A 12,007-nucleotide genomic window follows, 5' to 3' on the forward strand; every position below is an offset into this window, starting at 1 on the left:
GAAATTAAAATGTTTTGGGAAACTTGATTCCATTCCACCCAGTATCCAACACCTTTACATTTTTGGAAGTAGCTTTCTCTGCTTTTCATTCCTCAGTCCTAGCCTTATCCTCCTCAAGTGGTTTCACAAGAACAAGACAAACTTTTTGGTAACAAAAAATTAAAAAGAAAAAGAAAAACCAATATTGAAGCCTCTAGGTCTCATCATCAGCCTATCCTTACCTGCCACGTGGAAAACTCATGTAACACAACATAAGCCTCATGTAAGCGTCCTGCTGGCAAAATATGCCACGTGGTATCCACCAGAGTATAAAACGCCCCCACATTCCCCCACATTCTTATCACATCCCGGTCATAAACATGTAACACCCAGCCTCAAGCCTTCCCTTCCCTTCCCTTCTTCCTTTTCTCTTCCGTTGAACATCTCTACAAAACGAAACGAAACAAAACAAAACAGATAGTATAATCCAAAGAAGCGAAAAATAAATATAAAGAAAAACGCCAAAAGAGAAGAGAATTAGTACAACGGAGAAGATAAGAAAGAGCAAAAAAGCAGAGGAAAAAGTCAAAGGAGCTGAGAGTTTTGAAATGACGATTCCTTTACCCGAATTGCAGCGTAGAGAGGAGGCGTTGGTTGTGTCGATGAGCACGGTCAAGCCTCCGCTGTTTGGAGGTTTGTCTGAGGAGAGTGAAGAGAAATCTCCGATTTTGATATTCTTGCTTTTCCATAAGGCGGTGCGGAATGAGCTGGATGTGCTTCACCGATTAGCTTTGGCGTTTGCTACGGGAAACAGTGTAGATATTCAATCGCTTTTTCAACGGTACGGTTTTCTCAGATCGATTTATAAGCACCATTCCGTTGCCGAAGATGAGGTACTCCTTTTCTTCTGTTCTTTTTTTTTACTGTTTTCGAATTCTCTGGTTGTTTCGCTGAGAGAGTTCTAAAAATTTGAATAATTTGATTTTCTTTTATTTTTCAATTCTGTGAATTTTGAATAGTGTTTTTAATCCCTCAAATTTTTGTTTGTACGTGCTTAAGTATGTATTTGCACGACTGCCTGTTTGTATGCAGTTCCATATTAAGTTTTTTTCTTTTTAATTTTTCCTTTTTGTTTGCTTAATATTGGATTTTTTTTAATTTGTGATTAATAGATTTTTTTTTTTGGAATTGGAGTGCATTGATGGCATTTCAGTCTTTCTATTTTCTTTTTCTTTTACCAATTCTTTCTTTTTCTTCTTTTCTGACAGTGAAGGTGATGAGTACTACATAACTTTTTCCTCAGACCTTATTGATAGGAATCATGAATTTTTTGTTCTTCTTTTTGCTTTTGGGAATGAGAGAAAGAAAAAGATTATGTCTGATTTATAATCGGCAGTTTTTTATTTATATGAATTTTGACTGTCGGTTGGTTGTTGTATCTGCACACTCATTTATTCTTATTGATCTTTTTTTTTTTTCTATTCTGTATATGTCCCTAACATTTGCTTCTGCTTCACTTCAGAAGATTGTCCTTGTGGATAAATTAATGGAGAAAATTTAATGAAGTGCTATTTCACACTTTGTCTTGGAATGATGCGTAATTCCTTTTTTTTTTTTTTTAAGTTTAACAACTACGTTGAAGAATGTTGAAATTTTATTTTTCAAAAACTAGAAACATGGTTTTGTTGAAATTATGGTGATGTGTTGAAGTATGTGCAAAATGCTCCAATATATGATGATCTGAGTCAAACAGAAGTGAGCTTGTAAATTTTCTTTTTTATTTTGTAAAACAAGTTGCAATTGCCTCTTTTTCTTCTGGAAGGGCAACACATTATGGAAATATTACTCATTTTCCTTCTAAGGGCTTGTCATTTTGGAAGTTAGTGGCAAGCGCTTTTATTTTTTTAAGTTTACTGCATTGCAAAGATGTATTTGGTTGCAGTGATTAATTCATTTGAGTTTCTCCACCAGGATTTATTTTTTTAGATTTTTTTTTTTTTGTATGGACTAATGTTGGCATCATCATTAGATAAGTGTTTATCTATTACTGTCAAAAAGGAATAGTTAATGTCTGCTTTGTGTGAAATTTGATTGTTCCTGACTTCCTGCCTTTGGATTTTTTTTTTTTTTTTGGTGGGGTGACAACTAAAAATTTCTGAACTTGCAACATAATCTTTGAAACTTAAAATTTTGGTAACTGCTCTTTGTGTTTTTGAGAAAAGTGGGTAAGATGCTCTCCTGATATTGTCGGGCAATATGCATGAACGCAATTGTTTAATACCATCAACATTCAATTGTCGGCTGAATTTATAAGGTTTCAATTTTGATTCCTGGCAGCTGTCTTTAGTGACCTATATGTGTTTCCAAACCTTCTTTCTACTATAGCTGAAGGTCTGACAGCATCACGGCTTGAAATGCAGGTTATTTTTCCAGCTCTAGATATACGTGTAAAAAATGTGGCAAAAACGTACTCCCTTGAACACAAGGGTGAAAGTAATCTTTTTGATCATCTATTTGAGCTTTTAAATTCTTATGTGGAAAATGATGAGAACTTCCCGAGGGAGTTAGCTTCTTGTACAGGGGCCCTTCAGACATCAATTAGCCAGCATATGGCCAAAGAAGAAGAGCAGGTACGATCTCATTTAATGTTGCATTCCTATTTCAGAATTTAGGCAATTTATTGAACAAACTCTTTGCTATTGTCTGGGCATTCCAAGTATAACTAAGAAAAAAGATCCAGGTCTTTCTTTCCTGCCTGAAAACTGCTTTTCATTTGCTTCAATTTCATAAAGGTTATGTTGGTGATAGTCATTTTTAACCTACTAGGTTAGCTTCGGTTTATTGGCAGAGTGAATAGAGTGCCCAATATGAAATTTCACATATACTCTCAAGCATTTCATTTATCTTCCATGAACTGGTGCAGTTTTCTTATAAACAATATCATTCCTCTTCTCAATATCTGCATTCTAATTGGTATTTTACTTCATTAATTATCTTTAAGTTTTGTTTTCCATGTTTATTTAGTGATTTTCAAATTATTCACAACTTGAGGCTTGATTTGGCAAATTTATTGAAAGATGATCTTGTTTACGTAAAGAATCCACGTAATACAAAATGTAAATTATTTTACCATTTGTCTCCCTTGTGTACTTGATCTATGTTATATATGTTGTGAGATATCCAATAAGTTTGCACCAGTTGGTTAGGCTGTATTGATTTTATGTGTGCATGAGTTACCAATCCTTTTAGGATCATAGATGGGGACATCTACATGGTAATATATTGGAAAAAAAAAAAAAAGATGGGATCTATGTTACTTGGGCTCGGCTTCAAATTTTGGTTATGGATATGTGTCTGACCAAATGCATTTAACCCTTCATAACTTTTTCCATGTAATTGGAGTATTGCATCCTTGTACATGTATCCTCTTTAAAACGTCTATATGTCTTGCAAGGATATACTAGGAAAAAATGAAGAGCCTGAGCAGGGACATTTGATCACTTTGACAATTAGAAATAATGATCTGCCATAATTTTATGAAGAAATTAAACCTTTTCCTTTGCCTTTCTCATTGTTCTTTGATTGTTGGGAGACAAATGTACAATGTTCAAAATGGAGTTTACAGATGATGGCAGCTGTGCAAGATAGTGTTCACTGAAGACACTGATCTGAAATACCTGCAATACTCTTGTATGTGCAACATAGATAATATGATCTGCAAAGAAGAAATATAAACATCATTGAAATTGATCAGAAACATGGTTGATTTCAGAAAAGGATTCTAGGGATTTGATTGGAATGAGAAAAGAAATAGAAGGACAAAGACAAAATTAAAGAAGATCCATATTCTACTCAAAGAATTATTCAGCCTCATGCCTTTACTGTATCTGTCTTCAATTTGTAAGAAACTTAGTACTTTTGCAGCTGCACTATTGTTTTTGACATGTTAAATTCTCAAGCTTTGCAAACAAGATGTCAATTTGAGATTATAATTAGATAATATTCTTTTTGCTTTATACACATGAATGTTTAAACATATCCAAATCCACGCCAATAGCCATTCCTGTGTTATCTGAAACTAATCCAGTCAACATGACTTAGTGGTCTTCTCTCTTCAAAGCTTTAATCCTTCAATCCAGAAGACAATGTATAGTGGTGCTATATTTTCTGATTACATGGGTATTCTCTTTGACTATGACAGGTTTTTCCCTTGCTCATTGAAAAGTTTTCACTTGAAGAGCAAGCATCTCTAGTCTGGCAGTTTTTATGCAGCATTCCTGTGAATATGATGGCAGAGTTCCTTCCATGGCTTTCGTCCTTTTTTTCACCTGATGAATATCAGGATATGCAAAAGTGCTTAAGCAAAATAGTGCCAGAAGAAAAGCTTCTGCAGCAGGCGAGATCTCTATTGTCATTCAGCCCTTTGATTTATGTTGGACACTTTTGTTGTGTGCTTATAACTGACTACGGCTTGTACTTTTTGAAGGTTATCTTCACCTGGATGGAAAGGAGAAATGGTGGTGAAACATTAGGAAAATGTCATCTAGATTCTACTGATGGCGTAAGTCAGTCATTGGACAGCATAACATGTCCTTGCGAGTTGACCAAGACTGGAAAAAGAAAATATTTGGAGCCTAGCCATAATGTTTCAGAGATGGATGGTACACATCCAATGAATGAAATATTGCTTTGGCATAATGCTATTAAAAGAGAGTTGAATGAGATAGCTGAGGAGGCTAGGAAGATTCAACTTTCTGGGAACTTCAGTAATATATCAGTCTTTAATGAACGATTGCAATTTATTGCTGAGGTTTGCATCTTTCACAGGTATTTCCCTTTTTTTTTTTTTTACTTTTTCTTTCTTTACTTATAAATTCTACCTTCATAATCCACTGAATCTGAATTTCGCTAGTTTTGCCCTTGAGAAGTTTATCACAAGCATCCAACCTTTCGCACCTTGAAAATTATTATTGCATATATTTAATATTTCTTTGTAAATTAATTCATTTATCATTTTGATAAAAATGACATTTTAAATATAAATTTATTATTAAATAATTTCACACATTAGTATTAAAAGATATTAATATTATTAATATAAATTTAAATAAAGATTAATTTTAATGTCAGCTTTATATATATTCCCGGGGCAGGGCAATCACCATTTCCACATAGAAACACTCTTGATAGAGAAACCTGTAAACCATGGCAGAATTCATACTGACACTAATCTATGTTAGCATTTTGAATCGCCAAATTCTGTTTGTCTAGTTTTTCTTTTTCATGATTCAAGAATAAGGGTGGACTAATTAAAAAGAAGGTTTTTGTGTACCCCCTAGTGCTCATTCTGAATTAGGCTGTTAATTGCACAAGACGCTTGCTTATCGATTTTGAAATCTTCATTTGATACAGAGGTGATGTATATATTTTGATGTCATCACCTTCTAATTTTGTCTAGTTTTGCTGCATGCTTGTGTCTTTATATTTTAAGAAGGAAAACTAATAGCTGGATTCGCTACTATTATGCAGCATTGCGGAGGACAAGGTCATATTCCCTGCAGTTGATGGTGAACTGTCTTTCTTCCAGGAGCATGCTGAAGAAGAAAGCCAATTCAATGACTTTAGGTGTTTGATTGAAAGTATTCAAAGTGCAGGAGCAGTTTCTACTTCAGCTACCGAATTTTATTCCAAGTTATGTGAGCATGCAGATCAAATAATGGAAACTATAAGAACGCATTTCCACAATGAGGAAGTTCAGGTGTGCTTTCTTTTTGGGATGTTTGGTAGGTGCTTGGATGTTAGACATGAAGTTTTTGTAATCCTGAACTAACGCAGTTTATATATACTTATGCATAATTACATATACATATATTAGAACATATGTACATAGACTCATTATTTGGGAAAGGGGAGGGGAGAGAGAGAGAGAGAGAGAGAGAGAGAGAGAGAGAGGCGGTTGGGTCCTATGCTAATATGTGAAAGTGGTCGAGGATATTAGAAATGATTTAATACCCTATAATCCATTTTAAATATAGAAGATTGGACTAAGGTTCTATGTTTCCTCTTGCTGTGATTGATTTAAGTCACTTTGTGCATGACTAGAAACATATGCCACTAAATGTGCTCTTTCATTATGTGAATCTCTCTGCTAAGTTCTTATTCATTTCTAGGTTCTTCCTATTGTGAGAAAGAGCTTTAGCTTCAAAAGGCAGCGTGAACTTTTGTATCAAAGCTTGTGTTTGATGCCCTTGAGATTGATTGAGCGTGTCTTGCCATGGCTGGTTGGGTCATTAACCGACAATGAAGCCCGGAATTTCCTGAAAAACATGCAGCTGGCAGGTCTATATATTCATTCCCTATATAGTTATTTGCTTTGTGGATAATACAAATAAAACTTTTTCTGCTCATTCTAGCATTTCTAACTTGTATTTCTTCTATTCAGCTCCAGCAACAGATACTGCTTTGTTGACACTTTTTTCTGGTTGGGCTTGCAAGGGTCGTAACCCAGGCATGTGTTTGTCTCCTAATGGGAATGGTTGCTGTGTTAAAAGGTTCACTGACATTGAAGAAGATTTTGTTCGATCATGCTGTGCATGCACTTCTTCCATTAATGAAACCTGTTTATCAGTTCGTGGAGATGAAGTCAAAAGGCCAGTCAAAAGAAACACCTCTGTTTCATGTAAAAATGGCAATGCCTCTGACCAGTCAGTTGCTGCAGATTCTCATAAGCCACCTTGTAATGAAAGGTCTTGCTGTGTTCCAGGTTTAGGTGTAAATACTAATAATCTTGGGTTGAGTTCTCTTTCAACAGCCAAGTCTCTGAGATCTTTGTCTTTTAGCTCATCTGCTCCATCCCTTAATTCCAGCCTTTTTGTCTGGGAAACAGATAATAACTTGTCCGACATTAAGTCTGCTGCACGACCAATTGATACTATATTCAAATTTCATAAAGCCATCAGCAAAGACTTGGAATATCTGGATGTTGAATCTGGAAAGCTTAGTGACTGTGATGAGACATTCCTTCGGCAGTTTATTGGAAGATTTCATTTATTATGGGGTTTATACAGAGCTCATAGTAATGCTGAGGATGATATTGTTTTCCCAGCATTGGAATCTAAAGAGACACTTCATAATGTCAGTCACTCATATACGCTAGATCATAAGCAAGAGGAAAAATTATTTGAAGATATTAACAGTGTTCTTTCTGAACTTTCACACCTTCATGAAAGCATTTCCAGAAGTCATATTTCAGAAAAATTAACTGGTAGTAGCACTGAACTTTCTGGTTCCTATGATAGTGATTTTCTGAGAAAATATAATGAGCTGGCTACTAAGCTTCAAGGGATGTGCAAATCTGTCAGAGTTACCCTGGATCATCACATTTTCAGGGAAGAAATGGAACTTTGGCCATTATTTGGTCGATATTTCTCTGTGGAGGAGCAGGACAAACTGGTTGGCCGCATAATTGGAACCACAGGTGCAGAAGTGCTTCAGTCAATGCTGCCTTGGGTAACTTCAGCCCTTACTCAGGATGAGCAAAATAAAATGATGGACACATGGAAGCAAGCAACAAAAAACACAATGTTCAATGAGTGGCTTAATGAATGCTGGAAAAAACCTTCAGAATCATCCTTGCAGAATGAAATGGAAGAAACTGGCATTTCACCGAAAGGTATTTGGTAATGATATGCTTTTGATTTTTACTTTGTTGCACGAAACATTTTAATTTATTTCTCCAATATTCTGCTCTAGATAATAATTTTCAAGACAGCTTGGACCAATGCGATCAAATGTTTAAGCCTGGGTGGAAGGATATTTTTCGAATGAATCAAAATGAGCTTGAATCAGAGATCAGGAAGGTTTATCAAGACTCAACTCTTGATCCAAGGAGAAAAGCATATCTTGTTCAAAATCTTTTAACTAGGTTCGTTCCATGATAGTAAATTCCATACTATAATTAGCATTATATTTTGTGTTTCTTATCATCTCTTATTCTCTTTTGGGTTCAATATGATTTCTTTCTTAATTTTTTCCATGGGCCCTTGGTAATCAACTGGTAAATTGTTTGTTTTAGTCGATGGATAGCTGCTCAGCAAAAGTTGCCCCAAGCAGGATCTGGTGAAACTTCTAAGAGTGAAGAAGCTTTGGGATGCTCTCCATCATTTCGAGATCCAGAGAAACAAATATTTGGGTGTGAGCACTACAAAAGAAACTGCAAACTCCGTGCTGCTTGCTGTGGCAAGCTGTTTACCTGCAGGTTTTGCCATGACAAAGTGAGCGATCACTCAATGGATAGGTAAGTTCCTATATATTATTTCTTGCATTTGAGATTGGAGTTCTCCGCATATGATTTTTTTTCTCAACCATTTCAGGAAAGCAACCTTAGAGATGATGTGCATGGGCTGCCTCAAGATTCAGCCCGTTGGGCCAATATGCGTTACACCTTCCTGCAATGGATTTTCAATGTCAAAATATTATTGTAACATATGCAAGTTTTTTGATGATGAAAGGTTTGTGTTCTTCTTGGTAATTTTCATCTTGCAGCAACAACATAACCTCCATCTGAATTTAATTTTAATTTCTCTTTTTTTAAAAAAAATTATATAATGCATTTTTGGATACATAAGATTTTCTGAATATCAGTTCCAAGAACCGGTTTCAAGCCGTCATTTGTGAAGTTTGTATTTTTCTAGTGTATTTCCAAGAAAGCTTCATTTAAATTGTTGTACAACATGTGTATCCTATTTGAAGATATGCAAACTCTTTAACCCCTTGTTGAAGCTCTCAGAAAACCTGACTTATGAGTTTATGACATACCATTACCATACATTCTGATGATCTATAGCCAGCTTGTACTCATTATTGTTAGTGTATGCGTGTGTGTGACTTGGAATATTATGGGAATATTCCATGGGAGATAGTTTAGGAGGGATTAATTGGGAGCATTAATGTGTAATTTATGATTGATTCTCTTTCCTTAGTGTTGTCTATATAATAAAAGGCTAATCTAGGGGATTAGCAAGTTGTTCTCTAAAGCCTCAATTCTAACAATTGTAACAATTCTCAGTTGCTAATAAATGAAAGCCTGGGATTGATGTCAATATGTTCAATGACAGAAATTATAAAAAATACTACAATGGTTGGGACTGTTGTAGTGGCATTACAACCTTAAATAACTTTATATCTTTATAAGTCTTATATTTCAAACTGCTATTTACAACTTTTTTAGAGTTTGTAATTTATAAGCACTCTAAATTTTAGTTTTGCTTTGCTCTATGGTATGCTTTGCATATTTTTTTGGCTATTGTTTACATCCATTTGTGAGGTGGCACTTGCATGTCTTTTTGTGGCTCCTAAAGTACTCCCTCTATCCTTTCTCATTTCCAGATATTGACTTTTATCCATTTTAAAAAGTTAAAATAAGGTACAACTTTATGCGAAACTTAGGTTAAAATGTCTGTTTAGTGGCTCCATTGTTAATAGGTAATGCAAAAGTTTGAAGTTTTAGACATTTCAGTTGGGACAATTCAAATAGGAAAAGTGAAAATAAAAAGATCTTCAACTTACTTTTGATCATCCTTTTCAATTTTGCTTTAAATACTGTGAGATAGCTAAGCTAATATACAATAACAGAGACAACAATGACAAGAAAAATGGTAGGGAAAAAGGATAGGGAAGAAAGAAATTGGTTGGTTGAACTAGAAAAATAAAGTGCAGAAAACATATAGGAAAAAATGGAAGAATAAATCTGTTTATGACTCTTCCTTTTGCCTTATTATTTTGGAAATGCTAAAGACATGGTGCTTACCTTTGCTCTATCCTATTAAATTTTCTGCTTCAGGAATGTATATCATTGTCCATTTTGCAATTTATGCCGTGTTGGGAAGGGACTTGGCATTGATTATTTTCATTGCATGACATGCAACTGTTGCCTCGGGATAAAGTTAGTGAACCACAAGTGCCTGGAGAAAGGTTTAGAAACTAACTGCCCTATCTGTTGTGACTTTTTGTTCACATCAAGTGCAACAGTCAGAGCTCTACCTTGCGGTCATTACATGCATTCAGCTTGTTTTCAGGTTCTTGGCTTTCCTATGCTCATATCTCATTACCCATTTCCAGTTTGTATTTCTGTATGCATAATTAATTCTTTTAAGGAGCATTGGAGAATGGTTCTATGTAAACTCACATCTTCTGTTATGTTAGGCATATACTTGCAGTCATTACACATGTCCAATTTGCAGTAAATCCTTGGGAGATATGGCGGTAAGAGAACTTTCTTGCACCCTAGTTTTCTATTACTTAGAAAAGGTTCTATCTCTTCCTGTTTCTCATATGAGATAGTAATGAGGGATTCAGAAAAACAAGAAAGTGCAATAAGTTACATTTAATAGAAGGCTTAGGAATTTGGCCTTGATTTCTTGTGCAAAGATGTGGAGTCAATATAGTAATAAATGTTCAAAGAAACATTGACGAGAAATATAATTGGGGAATGAGAAGTGACTTCTTTGATCTGTTTTTTTAAATCCACATTTTTAGAGATGATAGTAGGAGATCATGGATTTGAGTGAATCATGCATCTTGAAGTGTTATGTTTTGAGTTCTACTCAGAGCAGTTACCTAAATCTAAAACCTAAAATCCAAATTCCTTGAGTTCCTTTTCTTTCTACTGAAAGGATCCAAACGCAATCCTAGTACTGCTTTGCACTGTTTCACACTGTACAGCTATTCTACGATAAGGGGAATGGTTGTCCTGTTATGATGAACTTCAAGTTTTGTATGTGTGAAGCATAATTATGTCATCATGTTTCGCTGTTAAATCTTTCAGGTTTACTTTGGCATGCTTGACGCATTGTTGGCTACTGAGGAGCTTCCAGAAGAATATAGGGAGCGGTGTCAGGTATATTTGCCTCTTACCTAAACCGACGAATTTTATCTGATTTAGGGGTGGAAGAGGAGCAGGGGTTTGTATCTGATGAATTACTAGTAAAACCTATTTGCAATCATTAATGTGGAAAGGTAATGGAAAAAGTTTAAAGTGAAAGTGGAGGTTTAAGTCTACTTTTCTGCGAACCCTCCCCTTCACCTTATGACATGTGCATTGCTTATAATCGTTTATAATTTAATGAACATAGTTTGGGGAATGGAGTGGATCTTACCAATGTTACATTCATAATTGCTCACATCAAGTGCATATATATGCCAATCCAGGATATTCTCTGCAATGATTGTGATCAAAAGGGCACAGCTCGCTTCCATTGGTTGTATCACAAGTGTGGATATTGTGGATCTTACAACACCCGTGTAATCAAGAGTGAGATGCCAACTTCAGAGTACAATACGAAACATCAATGAGAGGTTTCTCTTCTTTACCAAGATGTATAATGTTAGATTGGAAAAAACTTGTATAGGCAATTCTTTTTTAGCCTTAATAGGTGTCTAGTTCCCTCTACGACTGATATACACAAGCGTCCTTCCCTATGTTTTTCGACTTTTGGGCTCATCAAGAGCATAGAGACGCCTATAGAAGCTAAGGGCATTGAAAAGTTAGAGATGTATAGAATTTTTGCTTCTCTATAACATCTTACAAGTAAATAGAAAATAATACAATCTCATCTGCTTGAACTTTGAGTTAAACCTGAGTGCATATCGTCCTATTTTGCCATGTTTAGAATCAACTTGTGTCATTGATTGACTTCTTTCAACAAAGAAAATACTCTTTGGGCCAGAAAGAAGCAAAAATACCAGAAAAACTTTGTTCATTGTACCATTTTTCTCAACAATTTTCATGATGATAATTTGATCTTTCTTTCCTTGATCAATCTTAGATCAAATCCACTTTTTTAATATGAACAACATGACCTTTAAAAGTAAAACAACAAAAATATGCCAGTGCATTTTGAGTATTTAAATAAATGGTCAGAGTATATACATTTTCTTAAACAAATTGGGTTTGAATCTTTTTCCTCAAATCAAAAATTTATCCCAGCAGCCTCCTTTGGCCATCTATGATGGCATTTTAAGAGAAAAA

The 12,007-nt window shown here is 35.0% G+C and overlaps 1 protein-coding gene across 3 annotated transcripts; it reads left to right on the forward strand.

Moving 5' to 3' along the window:
- Window positions 1-339: 339 nt before the first annotated feature.
- Window positions 340-11,613, forward strand: LOC111291511 (zinc finger protein BRUTUS-like). 3 transcript variants are annotated; one of them, XM_089768078.1, is made up of 15 exons: window positions 340-872; window positions 2,400-2,609; window positions 3,752-3,879; window positions 4,181-4,375; window positions 4,466-4,806; window positions 5,509-5,737; window positions 6,150-6,318; window positions 6,422-7,651; window positions 7,732-7,903; window positions 8,054-8,275; window positions 8,352-8,489; window positions 9,821-10,055; window positions 10,183-10,242; window positions 10,805-10,876; window positions 11,188-11,613. In XM_089768078.1, the coding sequence occupies exons 4-15, from the start codon at window positions 4,265-4,267 to the stop codon at window positions 11,329-11,331; spliced, it is 3,123 nt and encodes a 1,040-aa protein (XP_089624204.1). In that variant the 5' UTR covers window positions 340-872; window positions 2,400-2,609; window positions 3,752-3,879; window positions 4,181-4,264; the 3' UTR covers window positions 11,332-11,613. The 3 variants fall into 3 exon arrangements, with proteins under 3 accessions (XP_089624204.1, XP_022739087.2, XP_022739092.2); XM_022883352.2 differs by lacking the exon at window positions 3,752-3,879; XM_022883357.2 differs by lacking the exons at window positions 340-872; window positions 2,400-2,609 and adding an exon at window positions 2,678-3,669.
- The last annotated feature ends 394 nt before the right edge of the window (window positions 11,614-12,007 follow it).

This window comes from Durio zibethinus, chromosome 11, assembly GCF_047325235.1.
Source record: "Durio zibethinus cultivar Kanyao isolate XHJ-2024 chromosome 11, ASM4732523v1, whole genome shotgun sequence".
NCBI lineage: Eukaryota > Viridiplantae > Streptophyta > Magnoliopsida > Malvales > Malvaceae > Durio > Durio zibethinus.